The following is a 23,168-nucleotide window of genomic DNA, read 5'->3' on the forward strand; positions in this document are numbered from 1 at the left end:
GAGCTGAAAAATACTTAATTTACATGTAGCTTAATGTTGTCCTATGGTGACACAGATGAAGAAACTCATGTGTTTTATTATGTTTATTGTCATTTTGTAAATATATTCCAGATCCAACCATGGAGATGACAGAATTTTCTTATTGAAAAGCTACCATACAACCTAAGTTTTTCTGTGGCCCTTAGTGCACAAATACAATGAAGAACTAATGTTGATGTGTAGATTTGGGGTAAAGCAGAGGGTTGGAGGGGGTTGCTTGTTTGTCTTTCTGTTGTTGGATACCAAGTATCTTGATTGTATAAATTCCAGCTGGCCTTTTGGATGCAGAGATTATCATACCTTGCAGCTGTAAGCTCACCACACAGACTTAGATTAGATTCTTGGGGTGATAACAAAGCCTTGCAGTGCAGCTATGTTGTGACCAGATGTTTATTTTGTGCAATTATATATCATAAAAATGTGAACCCCAGATGGCTAACTGTAGAACTTTGTCTCTTGCAACCATAGTAACCTGAAATCTGTCTTTTTTTATTATCATTTAGATTAATTTAACTTTATTAACTTGTTCCATACTTCTTTGTTTGCATGTTCTGCCTCTATTACAAGCACTAAAGAGAACATAACAGAGAGCCATAGGAGTGTGAACTGAAGTAAAACAACTGTTTCCAGTATTTTGGGAGTAGTGAAGAACGATGTTCTGGCTATTATCACACCTGATGTGCATTCACTGCAGAGAACAAATCTTTATTTGAATATAGTAGAGCAAAAAATGCCCCTTTATTAATCTGATGTACACTAAATAACTTTGCATTTGTTACATGGATGATAAATATTTGGCAAATAGATTTATAAACACTTCCACGTTTTATAGATTTATACTGTACACAGTCATGCTACACAGCATGCCCTTTCACAAGTATACATACAACTTTCCTCAGTGTACTTAATAAAAACACTTGGTCAAACATTTTGGTAGTTGGCGATCTGACACAGAGGAGTATACTGGAAAGATGAGTTCACAAGTGTACCAGCTGGACTTAAAAGGAAAAATTTGGAACTCCAAAACAGAGTTTATCAATGCGCACACATGCAAACACATATATACAATAGTGATGACTGTAACCTGCATCACAGAAGATCACACATAGAAGGAAAGAAAAAAGAAACTGAAAACCAGGGAGGCCAGGACCATTGCCAAGATCTTGTTGTTAATCAGTACATCTGAAATTAAACACATATAAATGGGAATTCAACTTCAAAATACCCCACTACCTTATATACAATATCTACATGTTTTCTCACGTAAAGAAATTGAGATTGTCAGAAATGGTTATGAATTTCTTGACAACATATGCACACTGGAACACCTGAACTTTTGTACGTTAGAGATAGCTTGAAAAACTGTATTCCCAGTTGGCAATTTGGGTAAAAGGCTGGTAGGAGAAATTGGGAGAAAGAAGTAGCTCACAAAAAGAAAAAGTACATTTTTCCCTTCTGTTGTTCAGCATTAGGGGATGCTGACAAGTTTTAAAGAAAATCAGTAACCTCACAGTGCCAACACCTTACATCAGTGTGAAGGAGCTCTTCTTTAATGCCCGACTTTTGCAGTATTATTGTACTGCAGAGAAATCTGTGCTCTCAAAAGAAGATGCAAAGTAAAATGACGCTTATGTTTGAGACCAAGTAAGGAATGTAATTTAAATGTCACAATTTTAGGCATTTGACAGCAATATATCCATTACTGGAAAGATTTAATGAGAAATTTTACTATAACATTCTTGCAAAAATGGCTGAAATAAGTTGTTTGACACATTAGACATGCACCATTGGATGCTATTAAAAATACTGTTATTTTTGGGGAAACATTGCACTCACAGGGAAAAGCTAGGCTTTTAAAACACGAATAGTTTTATGCATGTTTATTAAAAAGGGCCAGATGAACTAATTTCTCTTACATCAACACAAACTCCCACATGCCAATATACACAATTAAGTATTTAATATGTTCACTTTTTGAAACAGTGCTGTTTTTGTCTTACTATTAAAGCAGCTAGCTTCCCTACGGCAACTACACATTTTTAAGTCCTCTGAAAGGAATATTCATTTTCCTCTAAAGGTATTTTAGTTCTACAGAACATGTGCATAGAAGCAGAAGGCAAAGTGAGAGTTCTGAAAACAGGGAAGGAGTAATGCAGTGTATGACTGAGCTTTTGACAGAGCCCTCCCCACTCTCACTGCTCTGTGTCAGTGTGTGTGCGCATATGCTGCAGTTTTCAGCCTGGATTTACTCAGGTTGTAGCTGGAATTAATTTATACTGCAATACTATTGTAGTAGATCTCTGGGGATGTTAATCATTAAATGAAAGACACCCTGGCAATGGCTCTGTTCCAGGCTGGTCAAAGATTGCTGATAAGAACAACAGTAAACAATAGAATAACCACATTACTATAACGACATCAGGCATGTATGCAGGAACAATGAAAAGCATACTCTACAGGAAGACACAGACATTTTCTCATATGTTACACAGAAGTTAACATGTTAAGATCCCCATTAAGTTTGTTAAGACTTTTATTTGAATAAGACAAAACTCAAAGCTCTTAAATATCCGAGAGTTTCTCCTAGTCACTGGAACAAGACCAGTGCCTCTGTACGGTGTACTGTCTCGCTGTTTGGCACAGTGTGGCTGGTGGAAGGCTACAGCTAAGTCAGATCTTACTTTTCAGACCATTTCTCCTCCAGTGGCAGAAAGCTAAGGCCCAACTGAGATGAATCTTGACATCTACGATGAATGCTGTGCATGGATAGGTAAAGGGTTTTGCACAAGGAAATGAACAGAACAGTATTTGTGCTCCAAGAATAATGCATAATGCAGAAAGTAACACTTAGATCCTACATCAGCCTGTGTTGCGTGTATGTGTATGCATGTATCCTCTCACAGATGAATGTGCGTCTGTGTATGTGTCCACCTCTGGTGGTGTAATAATTTAGAACAACAAGCTACAGGGTAGGCATTAAAGAAAACATCTGCCAAAAATAAAAATAATTGAACCCCAAGACTTTAAATCTCCCTTGGCATTTAATTTCATTCCATTATCTTTCTGCTCCATCTTCTTCTGAAGTATCAGCTTTAAACGTGTAAACCAGACTTAAACAAAATTCACAGATAACTGGAGGATGAACTAACAGAAAGAAGCGTGTGCTCTCAAAATGGACCTTGCTTACCTCCAGCTGTTCTTGCAGTGCAGTGGGTGGAAATACAGAAGAATCTTCTTATTTGTGCACTTAGCCTAAGCTCCACTTGGAGGAAATGTTATGCTTTGATTTTTTCTTTTTCTGCAGTGATGGAGTCTACGCCTACTCTTGAGGCACTACTTCTGATTCCAGTTCTTAGAAATATAGCATAGCCCTCAGTTCCCCATATAGACAGTCCATGTGTGCTGGACTTGAGCTTTCTTTCCCATCATTAAGTTTTAAAAAGACCTTCATTAGTCAGAGAGAGAAGTTTATATCCAGTCATACCTTTTTACCTAAACAAGACATTACCATGCTACTACAAGCCATGTCTCCTACTTGGTAAACTGGAAATGGAATTGAAAATTCAATCAGAAGATTAAAAATGAATCCTTGCACTCAGGGGGTTAAAGACACAAGAAGTGAAAACAGAAATGCTCCATTTCCTCCTGAGTCTTGAAAGAAAACATATGTTCAGTAATCATACTCCAGAATCAAATAAGTTTGAAAGACTGTTTTTCCTCTGCATTTCCTGCCTTCTTGTTCATTAACCTCGTTGTAAAATATAGAGTACTTGCCTGAATTAATACTCTTCGTTGCTCCTAGTTCAGAAAACACAGCATGAAAAAGCAGGCTTTTGCATACAGTTTGGAGGTAAGAAAGGGATCAAGTGGTGACGTGGAATTAGCACAGTCAGTATATCTGAAACTCTGCTCAGGACTTGAATTAAACTGAAAACACCTACTGGTAAAGCTGCCTGCGGGTCTCTTTTGCCTCCACTTACTCTCACTCAGTCTGCAATTAGCCTGTATACTGAAATCAACCTCAAATGATTTCTTCTAATGCTTAACCAAATGCTAAATTTTTAAGAATCGATTACTGTTACCTGCATTCCTTACTGTTGTTGCCATGGTGAATATCCTGCTCCTTCCTGCAAAGGAAGGATACTTCAGTATTTGAAAGTACTCTGGTACCATGAGATTATTACACAGATCTTCAGGAACATTCATGCTTTAGTGCAGTGACTTAGCACATCAGAAACAAGAAAAAAAGGCAAAGTGAGCCTGGCTGACTGTTTTTTCAATTTGATGCTGGGTTGAATCATCTCTTGAGATGCTGGCCTGCAATAAGTAACCATAAGTGTAGGCCTCAGATAGATACATAGAGAAATGCGTAGTCTTTTTTCTTCAAAAAAGTGAGATTGTCTGAAAGACTTTGTTTTCCATTTTGGTTTAAGGTTCCAAAACTGCGTGTCAAACCATGTTACTGAATGTTACCACAAAGTCAGAAGCAAGTGAGAGCGCAAGCAGTGGGTTTTAATTCTTTAAAGTTGGTGCTCTAGTAAGAAAGATAATTTGGGATGAAAGGAATAGAATGATATGAGAAGAAAGAGCAAAAACTGACTTCGCAGTCATAGGATGCCGTACTTTTCTAAGATGATAGCAGACCAGTGTACCCATCAGGAAGGAGGTCTAATGCATTAACTCTGGCTAGAATTGTAGTACACACCTTTGGAAGGTCACCAGCAAAATTCAAGCAGGAAGGAAAAAGACAGTAAGAACGTACTCCTAGTTCCATTCTTAGGAGTCTGTACTCAGCAATCAATGCAACATATTGTGGTTCTTGCTTCTAAATGACATGACTATAGCCAGCCTGGTTAAAACGTACAAACATAATGAATAATATGCTTTCAAGAAAAAGGAGTCTGCTAAGTCAAGCTTTTCTGTCAAACAACTTGTCATGAGTAAAATAACATAAATAAAATGTATTCAGCACAAATCAACGCATGTGGTCTGTTTTGCTGGCCGTTTTCACATTTTGAAACAATGACCATTATGGTATTCTATTCTCTTTTGAAAGTATATGCTAATGACCTCTTAATTATAGGTTTATCAGGATTCTACAGAGACCACTATGTGACTCTTTGTGTGAGATATAAATGAATGGGATTAGAAAGGAAGCAAAATTCATACTGTCCAATATTTATTACCTGAGATCACGTTGGAAGCTGCAAAAAAGACAAATTCACTAAAGATGAGACAAAACATTTCTGTGTATAACCTAAGTAACATTTGTGTCCAGATCATTTTTTTTTTTTTTCCATTCCAAGCTGTGGATTATAAGTATGTAACCAAGTACTCATAGATTGAAATTGCATTCACTCCCTTTGTCTTCATGGGATAGATCTTCACTGCATTCAAGACCAAACCACTTGATTGTGCGAACAGCTGTTATGCTGGCTCACACGCAGTTTCAAGTATGTTGAGCCATCTGGCTCACCAGCTAGGAAGATTCTAGCTTTAGGTTTTGTTTAGTATGTTGGAAATATTTGTGGACTTTTGCATTATTCTTCTCTTCTGCTTACTTTTTCACCTTTCTTCTACATACTGTTCTCCTTTTTCATTTTCCTACTTCAGATCTTTCACTCTAATCCCAGACCAAGCAAGGTAAAGTCTTCGTCTTTACTCATCCCTGCTATTACTATGTTCCAAACAGGATCTCAGGCTGCCCACTTTGCTAAATTCAGACCTAATTATATACTTATGATGTGGCCAAAATTTAGGACAAGAACCAGCACTGCAAACAGCATGATTTCTAAAGTGATGAGATTTTAGTGTTAGTGTTTTTTTTTAGTGTTATGTTTAACCAGAGCCCTCAAAAGTTGAATCTTATTGTCCTATGACCCATTTCCTCCACAGTGATCATATAGTACAGTCTGTATGTTCTTCAGTGTTACATACAGGGTTGGACAGAAGTTGAAGACTATAGTGCATCACAAGACAATGTAATTTTTAGTTATCACTGCTGTTGAGGCTCACTCCAAACACGTACAGAGACTTCAGATTTCAAATAAGATGTGTAGTAACTACAAGGAGTTGGGATATGTAACTAATGAAAATGCACAGAGAAATACAGCCAAAAGCAAATACAATTCTAATGAGGAAAGATAGACTTGAAATACTGTAAGGATTCTGACTAGTCGACAAAAGCCACAGATGCTAATCTAAGGCCAGAATTTTATTCTTACCCTGGAACTGGGTGAAAAATAATTCTTCTTCCTCTTTTTGAAATATATTTTAGAAATTTAAGACATGTTAAAATAAAACTTAGTTATAAAATATTTTACCTTGGACATTTGGACTGTTTATATTGTAAAATAAACTTACTAAATTTTTGCTATACAATATTCTAGTTATCAGCATCCAAAAAATGGCCACTAGTTGTTGTTACTGTTGTTTTGTTGTTTTTAATTTAGCCAGTTTACTCATTTGTTAACAGCAGAAAGCCCAACTTGGGCTCATCTTCTGGTGTTACAATGCACAAGAATTTGTTCAAAACTGAGACTTCTATATTCACTAAATCAAGCAGTGAACTTTAAATGTAATGGATGGTTTTGTTTGGACCGTCTTCTACTTACTTTTTCAAAATAACTAAGATGACAATTGACAAAATGCAGGGATAGATACTACTACTTCCCACATAGGAGAAAGATTAAAAAAAACCAAAAAGAAACATCTATCCTACTCTGCAGACCTTATCTGATAGCCTATCTTCTTTGGCAATTATTTGGTCACCTAATAAAAGTAGTGAGACATAATTTTAAAAAGCACTGCTGAATTTTGCCTTATGATTTATATGAAAGTTATTATTTGAAAAGTGAAAATATAGCTAGGTCATCAGCTGAAAAAATGGTCATAGCTTCACTGAAAGCAAAGCCAGTTTCTGTCATCAGGGGAATCTGCTCCCTTTGTTCACTGTATCTACATTTAAGTTTGAATGCTAACATTTTAAAGAGATCTGATAGCATTTTACAGGGCAGTAGAACTGGTGGGGATGGTTTTATTGCGATCTGAAACAATTCATAGCATATGGCTTATAAGAAAGTTATTTACTACCATTTACCTGCCACACTTACATTTGGTCTTATGACCAATCCTGCAGCCTCAACACTTCTTTTCTTAATGGCTTTTCAGATACATTATACACTAATGCCTCTCTAGGTTATTAAAAATAATGAGAAAATGGTTATATGAATGAGGGTATAAGCTATGAAATCAATTCAGGTGTTTTTATTATTGCTTTTCTTCGTTTTAATATTTTATTTTTTTTTTTTTAAAAAAAAGTCTGGAGAGATTTTAATCAGATTATGCTGAAGTTATGACCTGACTAAATTTAGTAGGTGGTATCCTCTGACAAATAAACTTGTATTTGAAGTGTAAATATCAAACAGAAATGTAAATGCCAAAGAAACTTTTCTGACAGCATCTCACTCTTTATACAGTTCATTGGCTTGATTTTTCTCTGATTCATATTTGCAAGAGCATAAATATTGTTTTTTGCATTGACACACATCTGGCATAAGATGTGTTCTCTGTTTTAAACGGGCAAAAATACTCCAGATGCCACAAATTAGAGGAAATTTTTAAATTTTTTTTTTCTTCTGAATGACTAGCACTGAAGAGTGAAAGTGTTTATTTTAGTAATCTTATTATCCTAACTCATATTGGGCCTTTCATCTCCCTTCTTCTCAACTAATATGTGTAGATGGTAAGCTTTGCTTTAGATGAATCTACCTAAAGCCACTTCCCAATGAAGAGGCACTGATACTTTTGTCCAGGCCTCTGGCTTAAAATTTAGAAGTTTTTATTAATAAGCTTTGCTATGGAAAGTTGGTATTTTCAGTACAAAAGCAGTCTGCACAGATTCCTGATTACTGATGCATGCACTGATACATACAAAATTCTCTGCTAAGTAATTGACTTGCACTACTACAAGAGCTCATAAAGCCATGGCCAAATTTAGCTTGTGTTTTTAAGAAATATACTGCTTGCATTTTAACTATGGTTTTTATCTTCCTGGACATGTCATTGAAAGCCTTTTTGGAGGTAGCCTTGCTGTTTGAAGTTAAGTGAAATGGCTTTAAATAGCAAAGAATGAAAGCAAATGGAAGAGAAATCTAAAATTTTCAGAGTTGTTTTTAGATTTCTGCCACTCCACACACCTGTGTTTGGTTTCTGCCATCCAGACACTCAACCAAGCATTAATAATCTGAAGCCTCTGCACCACCAAACAGGAGAGCTGACATTTGTACAAAGAAAGAAAGAAACACTAAATGGCTTTTTCCTGTTACATCAACACCTGGGTTCTCGTGTCGGGAAGTCGAAGTCCTACCAGACCTCCGCACACTAGAACAGTAGAAGCAAGGAGAATAGGGATTGCTTTGGTGATACCAACAAGAGAACCAAATATCAAGTTTCCAAGGACGGCTGCTGCTTTGCATAGTGCATTCAAGAAGCCAAAGCCAGTTGCCCTAAAAGAAAAAAATAAAAATAAAATCAAATTAAATGTGCATATACAATAAAAGCCTGTAAACAAATCTTCAGTGGAATGAATCAGTATAGGCCCAATACCTTACATAGAAGTAATGCCAACAAGGATTCTGTACCTGGTCTTTTTTTATGTGAAATTTTGTTTCTACTGCAGCAGAGTTTTATGGAGACAGATTTATTCTGCCCTCCAGAAATCAAGATGTTGAAATAATTACTTTGTACTTTTACACAACAACAAAACCTGCAGCTGGAAATTCAGTAACATCTATCATGCTGGGCTGGTAGACAGAAGGTTGGAAGCCTTTCAAGAACTATTTGGAAGGAGGTTACTAAAACAGAAGGATGAGCATCATGGGGTACTGAATAAAAATGGATGTCTTATAGGTGGTACGCACATTCAGTGAGTACTTTTTCAAAAGGCTAATCTAATGAGACCTGTAATAATAATGATTGGCTATCTCTTAGGAGCAAGGAGCATGAGGCTTAAAAAAAGCCTTGTTCGGTAGAGAAGACCCTGAGAATCTTATGAAAAAAGGGGAAGGAAATAGGTTGTTAGCAGAAAGTATGGTATGGGCAACTCAGCAGGGCTTTCGCTTTGTAGAGTGTGATTTTAATAATATTTGGTCACCAGTATGTAAATGTATTACACAAACTTCTATCATTTTAATAAAATATGTTATGACATGACTATGTGATTCATAGCTGCAAGAATAATCTTGTCCTAACAAAAGTGTTCTAACAAGAACAATGTTAGAATCCGTACAATGGTAGAATCACATTACTCAAATCTCAAGAAGTGAAAGGGAGAAGGAATACATGGAGTTCACACTTTGCTCACTGGGACAAAGCAGTAGCACTCAGGAAGAGATAAGTTTTTATTTAGAAAAGTATGTTTCTACATTGGCAATGTTAAGAATATTAGAAGGAAAGATGCCTCTAGTCTAAACAGAAAAATTTACATTAATACTAATGGACTGAGTGACTAAATGGTTACCTAGTTATACTGAGACTCTATGTAAAGAAATGTAAATCCTCTACTTACATGCTGTGTACTCTTAGGAAGTACATATGACAAATGTCTGCTACCACCAAACCCTTGAGACCATCCCAGAGAATCAACTGGAAGCAGGCAGACTCGCTCCCAACTGAGAGCAAGGTTACAACTGAGAGGTTTACCAAGATTCTTTACAGAAACATTTTTTTTTTCTTTTCTTTCTTTTTTTTTTTTTTTTTTAAAGTAAACCTAGCAAGGGAGAAAACTTCCTCAAGCAAACAACGCATGTGTCTGCAGCCATCATATCACTAGTTTGTCTTTTCTTCAACTTCGGAATCATTTTAAGTAACAGCACTTTCTCAGATTCTTGATTTAGTTAGAAAGATGTTTGTAGAGTAGAATTAATGAACATAATAATGAAGACTAGTTAATATACCTTCCAAAAGTTTTTATTAATTAAGATTAAATACTCATTTGTCCATTTTATCATGACAAAGTCAATTTCTTTATTTAAAGCATTTTTTAAGGAAGTGAAATCACAGAAGTCCATACTTGGCATTTGACTGTCAGCTCTGTATATTGCATATTTTCTCATTTACTAGAACTTTGGCTACATGTCTCCTGCAATAGACAACAGTGTTTTGGTCTCTCTAAAAACAACAAATAAAGAAAAGAAGCAGAAGGGCCTCAAATAAACCTTCTGAACAGTGACAGAGAGAGCCTTCACTNTTTTTTTTTTTTTTTTAAAGATTTGATTAGACTTGCAGTACTTATACAATATTTAGTGCCAAAAAAACTAAACTTCACCTAGAGGTCATCATCATCTTCAAACTGATGTGCTCTGCTGCAGGGCAGTGCAACCGAGTGAGATCTGTCTAAAAGCACACTACTTCTTTAAGACTTGCTTGAGAAACTTCCTGCACCTTTGCAGCAATTCCTTGAAAAGGCTTTCCTCAGAGGAGGAATGATTAAGACTTTTGTAGAAATATTTCAAAGGAGCACTGGGAGATGTGCTGAAGGAAGGTCTATGAAAGGTCTGTAAAAACGTCAGGTCTGGTAGAAAGCTAAGTGTTAGAGAAAAAGAATTTTACCAAATGTATCTTATGTCAGGTGGTGGGAAAGCTGTGACAAATAAAAACACTGAGCTTCCTTTCACCCAAGCCCCATATAACAAATGGCACAAATCCAAAGTTAAAAATAGAAGGATTATCCAAGCCTTTGGATTAAAGGAGATTGCTTCCTAGTTGCCATGTATGCTCCTTCCTAGACTAGGTGCTTGCATATCTAAATAAAATAGCTCGAAATCGCTTTTCCATTGCTTATGGTGCACCTCAAAACTTTATTTTCCTGCAATAAAGTACTACTGAATATACATAACATAGACATTTGATATCCTTCTTGCCAAAGCTAGTGTTCAATCAACCCATCACTTTACAATAGACTCAGAATAGCATTTTTGTGGGGGTTAATTATACATTAATGTTATAAAAACACTGAGTTTCTGAATGTGCTATTGACAGTTTTCTATTGCTAGAACATTTTTGTATCTTTTAAAAATCAGTACACAGATGTATACCATTGACTTACCAATTACATCGTTTAGTGTGCAAGTAAAACAATGTAATGTACCTTCTTCCCTTACAGTTACCTAAGGAACTGCATTGGTGCAGCATTGCTTACCTTAAAAACACCACCTTTCAATTCCAGAAAAGTGCAGTTGAACCACTTCCACAGGATGGCAGTAGAAAATAGCTGCCAAACAATCTACAGTAGATTAATGACTGCTGTTATGACTCAAATGAATAGAAAACTTCTAACAACCACAACAATAAAAAGTTGGACTTAAGACATTCTGAGAATAGGGTTGATTTCTCTTGGGATAGATTCTCAGGGCTTCAGAAGAGAAGAAAAAGCTAAATATAATGAACTGAAGATAGCTGACTTCATTCTTAATCATGACCAAACCCTTATGAACTTCTTTTAAAGGTATCAAAGCAGGCAAAACAGGATGAAATCATTCTATAGCACATCTTGAATTCTAAATACTCCTGGCCATGATTCAAACCCAGATGTCTGGCAGCCTTAACAAAACTGATGAATTGTTGGTTATCTGATGGAATCTGACCTCAGTTTACTTTGTGGGAGATACAAGATTTCATTTTATTTGTTGTGTCCATTCCTGGATCAGAGTCTTGGCTTATAAAGTGACTGCTTCCCAAATTAGTTCACAAGAAAACATTGAATATTCATATGAATAAAATGATTGCATTTTAAAGTGATAACAATCTCCTAAATGTTACCTCTTCAGAAAATTTTAACTCCCTTCTACTCATATTTGCATTACGAGCAGAGCTAGGAAATTATGCAATGTTACTTCAAGCCCCTTGGGCACACACACGTTACAGCACAATCTATAATTACCTCATCATACAATATTTTTTTTTCCACATCATTCTGCCAGTGTGCAGAACAAAGATAGCTTGAGGAATAAAACATGAATCATATTGTGAAAGACACTTGATTTTCCTCACGTGTTACAGAAGTTGAAGAGGCACTGTTGGGTTGGGTCTGTATGATGAAAAAACAGTCTCAAGGATAAGGTAGCTGAGCGCTCTCAGGAGAAAGTACACAATCCTTGTTTCTGCCACGGAATTTCTATATGATGCTAGCAAATCATGCAAGCTAACAAAATAGTCATTAATATGCTTTTAACATTTTCTGGCTGCTCAGCTTAGCACCTTCAAGTTCGTGTTGCTGAAGTGCTGAATACTTAGAGCTACAATTAGCCCATTCCCTCTTCTAAAATGCTAAGTGATTGTGATACCAGGTCCCACAGGTGACAAACCTGGCACCTAAAGTCAGTTTTGGCAGCATTATCTTTCTCCTCAGTGCCATAACTTCTGCACCCTCTCCTTTCAAAGGAGCACTCTGAAAATACAGAACGCTTAAAACAGAGTAGAAAATCACTCCATTGCCAAAGAGAAGAAAGTCACTATACACAAAACTGTTCACAAGAAGTTTAATATTTCTGCTTTAGAGCAGGGCTTTCAGAGCTATGGAACAATATAGTTTGGCTCTCAAGAAGGGTATAACAGATCAAAGACTTCAGAATCTGTTGACGATCAATCCAGAAAATCATAGCCCATTAAGAGGAGAAGACAAAAGATGAAACAAAAGATGAGACAAAGTATGAGATAATACTGCAGGTTGACTAAATTTCTTGCTTACTAGAAATGTGTTTATTTATGGCTTCTCATCACTGTTGTGCTTTAAAATTTGTGTATTGAAAAGTACCTAACATATATTAATTAACATATATTAATCTTCAAATACTACCATGTGTTTTCTAACTGGAAAAGTGAAACCTACCTTTGACTAATACTTGTAATATATCTCCTACCTTCTAATATAACTTCTTCATCTGTCTGAAAACCACCCAACATGTTTACATTCTCAAAGTCTCTTATTTTAGACAATGTGGAAATCAACTCAGGGTTTATAAAGAACATACAAGCTCAAATTATATTACAGTGTCATAAAATATTAAAAATAAATAGAACCTGGAAACAACCTTCAAGAGCATTAGGCCCACACTTAGCCAAATATATGAAGTCTCACCACTAAACCATGTCCCCTGAGTGTCATGTCTGCACATCTCTTAAATACTTCATTAATTACACTCTTAAATACTCCACCACTTTTCTGGGCAGCCTGTTACCATGCTTACCATGCTTAACCACCTTGTCTGTGAAGTAATTCTTCCTAATGTCCAATCTAAACTTTCCCCAGCACAACCTGAGGCCTTTTCCTTGCATTATATCACTTGTCACTTGAGAAAAGAGGCCTACACCCACCTTGCTGCAACCTCCTCTCAGACAGTTGTGGCAAGCAACATCTCCCCTCTCTTCTTCAGACTTAATAGTCATAATCCCCTCAGCCACTCTTCACAAGTCTTGTTTTCTATCCTGTCTCCAACTACATGCTTATCAGGAACTTAGGACAATCAACTGAATTGCTTTGTATTCCGACATATTTAAAATAAATATAGATACCGGTGATTCTGAATGCATATGGAATTCAAATCCCTTAAGATTCTGAAGCAACCTTAAATCTGCTTTGCGGGCAGATGATGAAGAGGAAACAAAAGTGTTTTCTGTATATCACAGACACCATGTATTTCCAAATTGCTCACCAAATCCCTATCTGTTAGAAAGCCAGTAATCTCTTGTAGATTATTTGGAGTAAAACACCTTTTTGTAATAGCCTGCATGACACTGGCAAAGCCTCAGTAGCTTGTCAGCTGTGCAAGCTATGCATGTTAACTTGAACTGGCTTCCTTACACACATTTTTCTTCTAGACCATCTTCCAGTTGCAGTCTACAATTGCTTTGTGATCATTCCATTGGTTGAGTGTAAAGAAAAAGTACATACTGGAATATTAAAAAAAGCAAAGCAGTGAGCATCTTTGCCCCAGTTTGAAAAGTCATGGATAGGAAGAGACTTCCAGAATCGCTGATTTCCTTGTAATTCCATTAGGAAAAAAATGGCTGTGATGGAACCAGAACTTTTAGAAAACTCATCTTCAGTTCATGTCAGCAATGATTTTCCTGGATCAGGTAGACTAGGCCTATGAGTCTGTTTACACTGATAACATGGAGTGATAAACTTTCTATCTGATCTGTTGCAAAAAATATCCAAACAATCTGGCTACCAGTGTATTTTTTAATTAGGGTTCCATACAGGTATTACTGCACATTTAAGGTTATTAAAAAAGAAAAACATGGAAAAAATCACTACAATCCCATATTCTGCAGAAACTGTTAAAAACAACCACTGGCTACTAATACAGGTGCCTCAGGATAAAAGCCAGTAACATGGTTCTAATCATTCCTAGTAATGATGAATTTTCTTTCTTCAATGAATAACAATGGCTTTTACACTTATTTCATTTTAAGAAAATGCTTATGTCTGTGATGTTCAGGAATGCCAACAAAATAACTCCTTATAAAAGATATTTATTAGAATTATACCTTAGTATTCAACTGATTAAATAGCTTTTGCAGAAGGAGATTCCCTGAGGTAATAAAACCAGTAGTGTTTACTATTAAATCATAGTGTTTCAGATTCACAAGTAGCCCAGTGTAGTTGTTTTGAGACAACAACACCAGTGGATATTAATTTCTTCTATAGAGAGGCACATGTTCTTTAAAAATAGAAATGAGAAGAAAACATATTTAACCAGTCTACAGTTTTCCTCCCTTAAAAGGTAGTGTCAGCATCAGTTACATCAGTGTTGACAAAGTCACCCAGCATTTATATACTTATGGAAATGTATTTCACTGTATTTGAAACTTCCATTGAAAGACAGAAGAAATAGCACAGTGATAAGAGACACTTTGTGATGTGGCAGAAAACTGGAAAGCTTCTCCCAAACCCCTCACCAAGGAAAAACAGGGAAAATATCCCAGCCTATTTGTAGTATTTTCCTGATTAGATGGTATATGATGTGAAAGACATACCAAATAGCTAAAAAAATCTTTTTCTTTTTCTTATTATTCTTAAGACAAACTATGATTTTAGTTCATTCAAAACATCATTTTTGCTGTAAAACTCAGACTTAACCATTTATATTTACCATACCTGCTGATAGCAAGGTTAAAGGAGATGTATCTTTACATACCTTCTGTCTGTAGGATACAGCTCCACAGTAATGACATCAAGAGAGTTCCAGGCTGAGATGGTGAGGCCATTGTAGAGGCACAGCATACCTATCATCATGGATTCACTGGTCCCAAACCACAGGAAAAAACAGCTTATGCCAGAGAGAACCATGGAACCACCTATGTGGGAGATGGAAAAAAAAAAAAAAAAAGAATTCAAAGTAGAACCGTACATGAAAGAATGATTCTTCTTCGCTTTGTCTAAGATTTTATTCACACAATACAGCAAAATAAATGTCTCGTATATTTGAGTTCAAAACTAAAGAAATGCCCTTTAAAAAGAGAAGATGTCACTTTGTGAGAAAAGCTTTGGGTATGGGGATTTTTCCTGTTTTAAAGTCAAGTCCATACCTAGCATTGTTAAACGTCCAATTCTATCCATCAGAAGAGCAGACACAATGTTCCCTGGTAACACTGCCAACGTTCCCAGAAAATTAACAAAATAAATCCAGTAGGCACTGTAGTCATCATCAAAGGAAATCTGGCATCCTGTCCTGATGTGAAAAAATGTGCAATTTATAAAATCACTGTCAACAAATTTATATTGCTCCAGATCTGTGGAAAGAAGAAAAAAAAGTTTTCAGCGAACAGTTGCCTCCATGTTCACATTTGATTAAAAAGTTGCAAGTTTAGACAAACTTAATGACAACTAGGAGATTTTACTGCTTCATAAAATGGCACTAGTTACCACTGTTAATTTTGATAGCCTTTTATCTTAATAGAAAAATATGCAAAGTTCATAAAGAGGTCAATGGAGACCCTGAATTAGGTCAATTATATCAACATATTTAAATCCTGTTTGGATTATATTTGGTTCGGGCCTCTTTTAACAGAATGGCTTTGCACAAAATGCACTAGATTTCTTCAGGTTTTTATCAGTCATCATTGCAACTGTTCCACAGTCTTGCTTGGTATCAGACCTGTGATTTCCATACCTTTCAGAGAGAACCTTTCAGATAAAACAGCTGATCATACTTAGTTTGAGTTCTCTTAAAAAGAAATGTTCATGCAGATTTCAGATTAAACTTGTTTTCATTTCTGAGAGGACAGCTTGGTATTCAGCTCAATTCTGGTCTGAAGAATATGTACTAAAAATGTGTCTGACACAGTGATGCAATTAGTTCTTTGTTTATCAATCTGTTTCACTAATTGTGAGCTCTGCAATCTTAGCCTAAGCTGAGACTGTTCAAATATTCCTAATTAAAGCACAAATAACCACAGATGCTTCTGACTTCCATTTTTTAATAGTTCTGCATTTAGCTAATTATTTTGAAAGCTATCAGTCTCTTTTCAAATAACATTTCAGATGATTCTCCTTATATTTCCTCCTTTATTTCTTTTCCTTCCATCAGCCTTAAAATCCTTTTCTCAAGAGTACATTTCTTCCAGATGAAGAAAGCTGGGCATTGCTTGTCCTGAAGCCTAACTCTGTTGCTAATAAGATTACAAGAGTCACAGAAAAGCATTAGAATTGCTGTCTATCTCTGAACACAAGCTTATGTGGCAAGATTCTGCTTTTACTTTTAATGTACTAAATAAATAAATAAATACTACACAAAAATCCAACAACAGCAAAGAAAAACAAAACCCAGAAGTCATTTGCTTAAAATGTAAAAACACACATAAATAATTTTTGTAGAATGTTTAGTACACCTTGAAATGATGGGATAGCAGGCGTGCTATAGCAGGCAGAATATTCTTCCACAAATCTTTCCAGGCCGGAATAAAATATACCAGATTAAAGCAGCCATTTTCTCATCTTGATTGGATATCTTTAGAAATGTTGAAAATCAAAGAAAAGTTTATTATCTGAGTCAATGTTAGGCCTGCAGTATTTCAAAGGGAAGTGTGATCGTTTCTATTCTGGTATTATTTTAGTGAGGCCCATTGATTTTATAGCTCCGTTTGCTTTATTAGAAATTCAGAATTTATAATCACACCATAACAATTAAATGAGAATATGCAGATAAACAATGCAGTTTTTTCAGGTAATACCTGTGTTGTAGAAGGTGGTATTCACAAAAGTGCAGTTCCTGAAGTACGTATTCAGAGAAGTTATGTCTTCAAACACACAGTTCTTAAAAAGTGAATCTTCAAAGGTTACTGATTTAAACTTCATCATGACAAACCTGTCCAGTACAAATAATTTGTATCAGATTAATTTCACAGGTTAGAAACAACAACAGGTCAAGTTGAGGCAGTTACACAGATTTAATGGCTGCCTTCTAAAAAGTCTCACCTCCAGGAACAATGATTACTTAATGAGACTCGGGAGATGCAATAAATGATTAGCTGACTTTGGAATACCCTCCTTCAGAAAAAGCACTAATAAAGTACATAGCTGCACATAGCTGCTGGCTGTAACAAAGCGCAAGTATTTCTATGAGAATATCTCAGTTGTGTCGTGACGGTCTTGTAAAAGGAACAGTACTTGCAGTTTAGCATTACAGTCAAAAATCAAGATCTCAAACACCAGAAACCCAGTCTCTTGGAACAAACAAGCACCTGCTGTTACCAAAGAGCTGAAAGAAAGGATTTTTAAAAGAACCTTTATTTCTCTACAAAAATACACTGAGTAGTGTGTGAGGCTCAAATCCAAAATGTACTGGTTCAAGATTTTAAAAATGGTTTTACAGACCATTATCTCAACAATTATGTTGGTAGTTTATACAGCTAGATATCTAGCTGAAAGGATGGGCTTCCTAGCTCTGTGCCTGTGAATATAATTGAAAGTACTTTCTGAATAAGACATGCACAAATGTATGGTCAGTCACTTTTTCTATTTCTGAACAACCTTGTTCCTACTGACCTTCATTTAAATCTTTGGTCTTTGATCATGACTTTCAATCAAGTTATCAGTAGAAAAAGTTAAGGCAAAGAATGTTACTAGTAGTTACTTCCTAACTGAACCTTATTAGGCTTAAAACAAAACTGTAAGACTTGTAAGAGTTTTCCACTGTACTCTTAATACTATTATTAAGGTAATTAAACAAAATAAGTAAATAAATAAAAATAAGACAGATGCAGTAATTAAGGAGTATTTTTCTAATGTACTTCAAAAACAATGCTTTAACTGTTGTTTAAGAACTGTTAAAAACCCTCCCAAACACAGATATGATTCTACTCTAATTAAGCTTAGTGTGCTTAGCTAAGTGTTTGTCTTACTAAAAGTCTAATGGTAGGAACAGCAGCACAGAAAACATGTTACATTTTAAACAGTAGGAATTATACACTCAGCAATGATGTCTTTAGAACTGCGTATTGATGAGATAATATAGCAAAAATGAATTATGATTATCATAGAAGAATTACTGGCTCATGATTATCTTTCTGTATTGGTCAGAAAAGCAGGTGTTCTCAGCCCATTAGTTTTACTTACCCTGTCATTGCTCATTTCTGACACTGATTAAAATCATGTTGGCGTTCAGTGTCAGCTCATTATCATTTTACATATAACACTTTCCATTTTGAAAATTAACTTAATATCAGAGGAGAACAAAGAGCATTTAGCAATTAGATTAGTCAGATGTAATAGGAAAGACAGATTATATGTCCTAGAAGCTCCTGATGCACACATCAAGTTTTGACAGGAAATACATTGTACTCTATTAAAAATGGAATTGCAGTGATCTGAATTTGAACCAAACAGAAATGTAATGCGGTAAAAAAGTGAAGCATTGCAGCTTCTTTCAGATGAAGGAAACACTGAAATGAAGAGTGACAGGAATACTGAAACATTTGTGGATAAAAAATTTTGTATCAAAAGAGTTTGCCTTACTGCTCAAAATAGCTTGTGAATCTCAAATAACTGTCAGATGCCTATTGAATTTGCACACCTGAAAGTGCTTTTGAGTAGATTAGTATTAGACTTAATGTTTTACAGTAATTTTTAGTTCAGATTAATAAGATCTTGGTTGACAGAGTACAAAACATCTAAAACTTACTGACTATAAGTGGTTCCTTGCTTTTAGGAGAACAGATGCCTCTTGGAAAGCAAATGAACAGGGATGTAATTGCTAGTTTAAAAATGAGATAACTGCTTATTTTTGTCTGCAATGCATAAGCTGTGTCAAAATTCAAGTTCTTATTAGAGAAGAGGAAAAGCCCTGAATTAATAAAATCATTATTTTTATTTACTTAGATGTATCTTTTCATGTGGAAATAATAATTGCTTATCACCATGTTATCTAGGAGACTGCTCAAAAAGTGGTTTTCTTTATCTCTTAAGAGAAACCAGGCACTTAAAACAGCTGTATTTAATTTTCTTCTGAGGTATCTGCTATCTGTAAAAGCCTAGCTAGAGCCTTATTAAGTATACATTCAGCTTAAAAGAAAAAAAGACATTGCCAAAGTGTTGTCCTCCCATTTTAGAGCTGTTCATGGTTGTGTTGCTTTGGACTAGTAATTAATTTCTGTTTTCCTGTGCTAAGATCTTATCCTCTCAAAGTTTCACATTTTCAAAGAAGCATCTTAAATCAATACAAGTAAAAAATAGCAATGTAAATGAAAGTACATCCTTCCTCTTCTCTCTGCAATGTTCTGCCACAAACACTTTGAATCCCACTGTGGAAAGAAAGATTGTTAATATGAGCATTCCGGTCCACTTTGCAGTCTGTTTTCAAGAGGTCAGGGAAGCAGTGTTGGCATGAGGGATCCAACACTAAAGAGAGCAAGGCATACACAGTAGCACTTTTCCTCATGCAGAAATGCACCATTCAAAACTGGATTATGGTAAATTGTATCAGACTGAGAGTAGAGACATTAAAACAAAACAGAACAATTATCAGTAGACTGGGGAAAATGTTGTATTAATCAGACTTCCTAGAATACATGCATTAGGACAACTATAAACCTGTCATTGATGTATTCTCCGCTGCTGTGAATTTGATTTTCCAGCGTAAAGTTGAAGACGAAATTTGAAACTTCCTCGTTCCGGAAGAGTTTCACTCGGGCCGCGTATTCATCTGACTGAAGGTGTTTAATGACATCGGGAAACCAGACAGATAAGCCATAGTAGCTGTGAAAAACAGAAAATGCTCTGTTATGCCCTGGGGTCTGCTCCAGTGGGACCACAGTACGGCTGTGCTCCCAGAGCTCTAATCTGCCACCATCCTCCCATTTTGGCTTTTCCCTGTTCCCATCCGTATCCCTCTATCTGTTTCTGTCCCAGTGGGTGGTGTCACCCTTTGTCCTGCTTCTTGCTGGGAGGTAAGAAGAGCTCAGATGCTAGGCACTGCCATGGAAAAGACCAGGAAGTCCTATGGGCATCCAAACATGAAGAATAAAGCTCTTCACAGAATTGAAGGTTGAAAGGACCTCTGGAGATCATCGAGTGAAACCCCCACCCTTTGTAAACTGCAGACCTAACCTGAAGAATCCCTGAAAACTAACCTAAAGAATATGAACTTATTTTCAAGTTAGGGCACCAGGTTCATATTTTTAAAATGTTGAAACAATCACAGTTCTCCTGTGCTTGCTGATTGCCTGAATAAAAATACTGAAAGATCTCAAATGCCAGAAGATGCCAGTGTTCTAAGACAGATATTCTCTGAGTCTGGTTTACTATCAGGAATAGACTACATAATAACATTTTTTGTAAAGTTACTGAATAAGGGTTTTTCAAACAATAATAGTAATCTGAAGGACAGAGATTTGCATACAGATGACAATTCTTCTGTCAAGTCCATAAATAATGATTCAGGATCTCAGCCATTCTTACCCAAAAGAGAGGGTGAACCATACAATTGTGAGCTTGATCGTATTATCCTTTACTGGGTAGTTGAAGCATCTCATGAAAGTCAACCAGATCTGAAAAGCAGTAGGATATCCACTCATTTTAAATTGTATTTTGAGTAATTTTGTTAAATAGTACAAGTTTTTTATTCTGATTTGCTTGCTTTCTCAGGGAATCAGTGAGAGCAGATGACCTTGATACAGAACTGATAGCTGTACTTCTGTTACAAGAACACTGTCTACTGGCTATTACCAGGTTGTGTACATTCTATGCCATTCTGGTTTCTTTTCACCTTGTCCATTGATTCAGTTATTCTCTGACTATGTAGAACTTAGCTATCCTTTAGGTAGCTTCATTCACTATCTTAAATAAACTAGCCGAAGTGTGTCTTAGGAATGTTTCCTTCTCATTTCCCAGCTTTAAGCTGAGAGAAACTCTCTTCAGTAGTTCAACAGGGACTCAGCTCGAGTATGATCTGTCATAACCTACCACAGATAGAAAATGGTATTTTAATCATATGAGGATTAAAGGAGTACCACATAGGTCAGAAACATTACAATAGAGCTGACTGATAACGGTGTTTTCCTCTTCCTCTCCCAAGAATGTCACCCTCTTCAAGACAAGAGGCACTTTATTTTAGGAATTTTTAGTATATATCACACACTAGGGAAGACACTCTTGCCCAGGGGCTAGTGCAATAATATAACAAGGATGTGAAACAGTAAAGGCGCAATTCCTTTAAAGCTGTTTTAGTAAAACTAAACAAAACAAAATATTTCTATATAGAAATATTAAATTCCTGAACAAGTAAGTTTAAAAGTAGATACTTCCCATGTAGTTTTACATTGTTATTCATATGGAAAATGTCATCTTTTCCAAGCAAAGCAGCTTGATTTGAAATATATAACAAAACTTAGTTTACAATGCTTCACTAGAGCTCTTGGAAGCTTTAGGATGCCAGATTTTAACAGCTGTGAAAAACTTTTTAAACTTTTTCAATGATGAGGATTTTTAATTTTATTATGTGGTTTTTGGTTTTTTTTTTGTTGGTTTTTTTGTTTGTTTGTTTGTTTTTGTTTTGTTTTTTTTTAATGAGAAAAAAAGTGGAGCACAATCTCAATGGATATGTATTAATCTTTTTGAATTACCTCTAATGTAGTTTTCTTGAAAAATATGGGATGTATTTAAAATATATGCATATTCTGTTGCTTATAAGGCCTTATGGACATCCATTTACACAGGTTATTTGTGACTTTACCATTTGTAGGTAGAGACTGTTAATTTCATCACATTTCACCTCTTCACACATGTAGATATTTATTTTCAGCAAAAATTATATTGTGGAGACTGAGCAAATGTCAGCCATCACTTCTGTAAAGGCCAGTGCAACATTTTTGTCCTCTCATTTTTTTCTCCACCACCACCTGTGGTTCATCTATGCCTTTTCTGGCCCAGGAAGCTAGAATCTTACACTAGTTACTGACTTGCGTGGAAAACATAGAATTGCAGTTATTGGAAGCATTAGTTCAAATTCTTTTTGCATTTCCGAATGCTAATTATAAAAGGTAATTTCATAATAAATAAAGATGTTGTTACTTACACCATATAGCTCTGTGCGAATTCTAACAAAACACCTCCTGTACCAAGTTCCTGTATCACTCTCTATTTCTATGAGCTCATCTATCTGCTTTGGAGTTTTAATTCTGTTAACCTAGAAATAGAAGAAGAACAGCAAATGTTTGCATTTTCTTGAAGCACTGAACTGAATATCGAGGAGTATTAGAGGGTTTTAATAAATCCCATAAACTAAAAATGAACAGGTATTAAGCCAGTGTTTAGATTAGGAATGTTTTAGAAATATGAAAGAGCATGCACACTTTAATAACAAAATTCATTATGAAGGGAACTGCATTGAAAACGCTCTACTTTCAAACCATGCAGGAAATCCTTTTCCTTTGACTGAAACAACATATTACTGTGAGGCTTTGCTCAAGTTTTGCTGCATTTATCTATATATGCCATGAAGGATAAAACATTATTTAAACCTTCAACTGAGCACATCCAGAGTTTGATACATTTTCTGACTTGCCATTAACACATCACTGAAAGTCTATTGATTAACTATGCAGTAATGACTAAAGAAGCTTTAAAATAT

The 23,168-nt window shown here is 35.6% G+C and overlaps 1 protein-coding gene across 3 annotated transcripts in view; it reads right to left on the reverse strand.

The window, feature by feature from the left end:
• Window positions 1–714: 714 nt before the first annotated feature.
• The window catches only part of SV2C (synaptic vesicle glycoprotein 2C), an 89,885-nt gene continuing 67,431 nt past the window's right edge, over window positions 715–23,168 (reverse strand). For 2 of the 3 annotated variants that reach the window (XM_015848876.2, XM_015848877.2), the window contains exons 7-13: window positions 22,614–22,724; window positions 20,999–21,087; window positions 20,132–20,296; window positions 17,275–17,408; window positions 15,631–15,834; window positions 15,240–15,399; window positions 8,363–8,546 (exon numbers count right to left, since the gene is read on the reverse strand). In XM_015848876.2, coding sequence (XP_015704362.1) covers window positions 8,363–8,546; window positions 15,240–15,399; window positions 15,631–15,834; window positions 17,275–17,408; window positions 20,132–20,296; window positions 20,999–21,087; window positions 22,614–22,724 — 1,047 coding nt within the window. Of the gene's footprint in view, window positions 8,547–15,239; window positions 15,400–15,630; window positions 15,835–17,274; window positions 17,409–20,131; window positions 20,297–20,998; window positions 21,088–22,613; window positions 22,725–23,168 lie in introns of all 3 variants that reach the window. The other variant, XM_032441290.1, reaches the window with a different exon arrangement.

Source organism: Coturnix japonica, chromosome Z (assembly GCF_001577835.2).
Source record: "Coturnix japonica isolate 7356 chromosome Z, Coturnix japonica 2.1, whole genome shotgun sequence".
Lineage (NCBI taxonomy): Eukaryota > Metazoa > Chordata > Aves > Galliformes > Phasianidae > Coturnix > Coturnix japonica.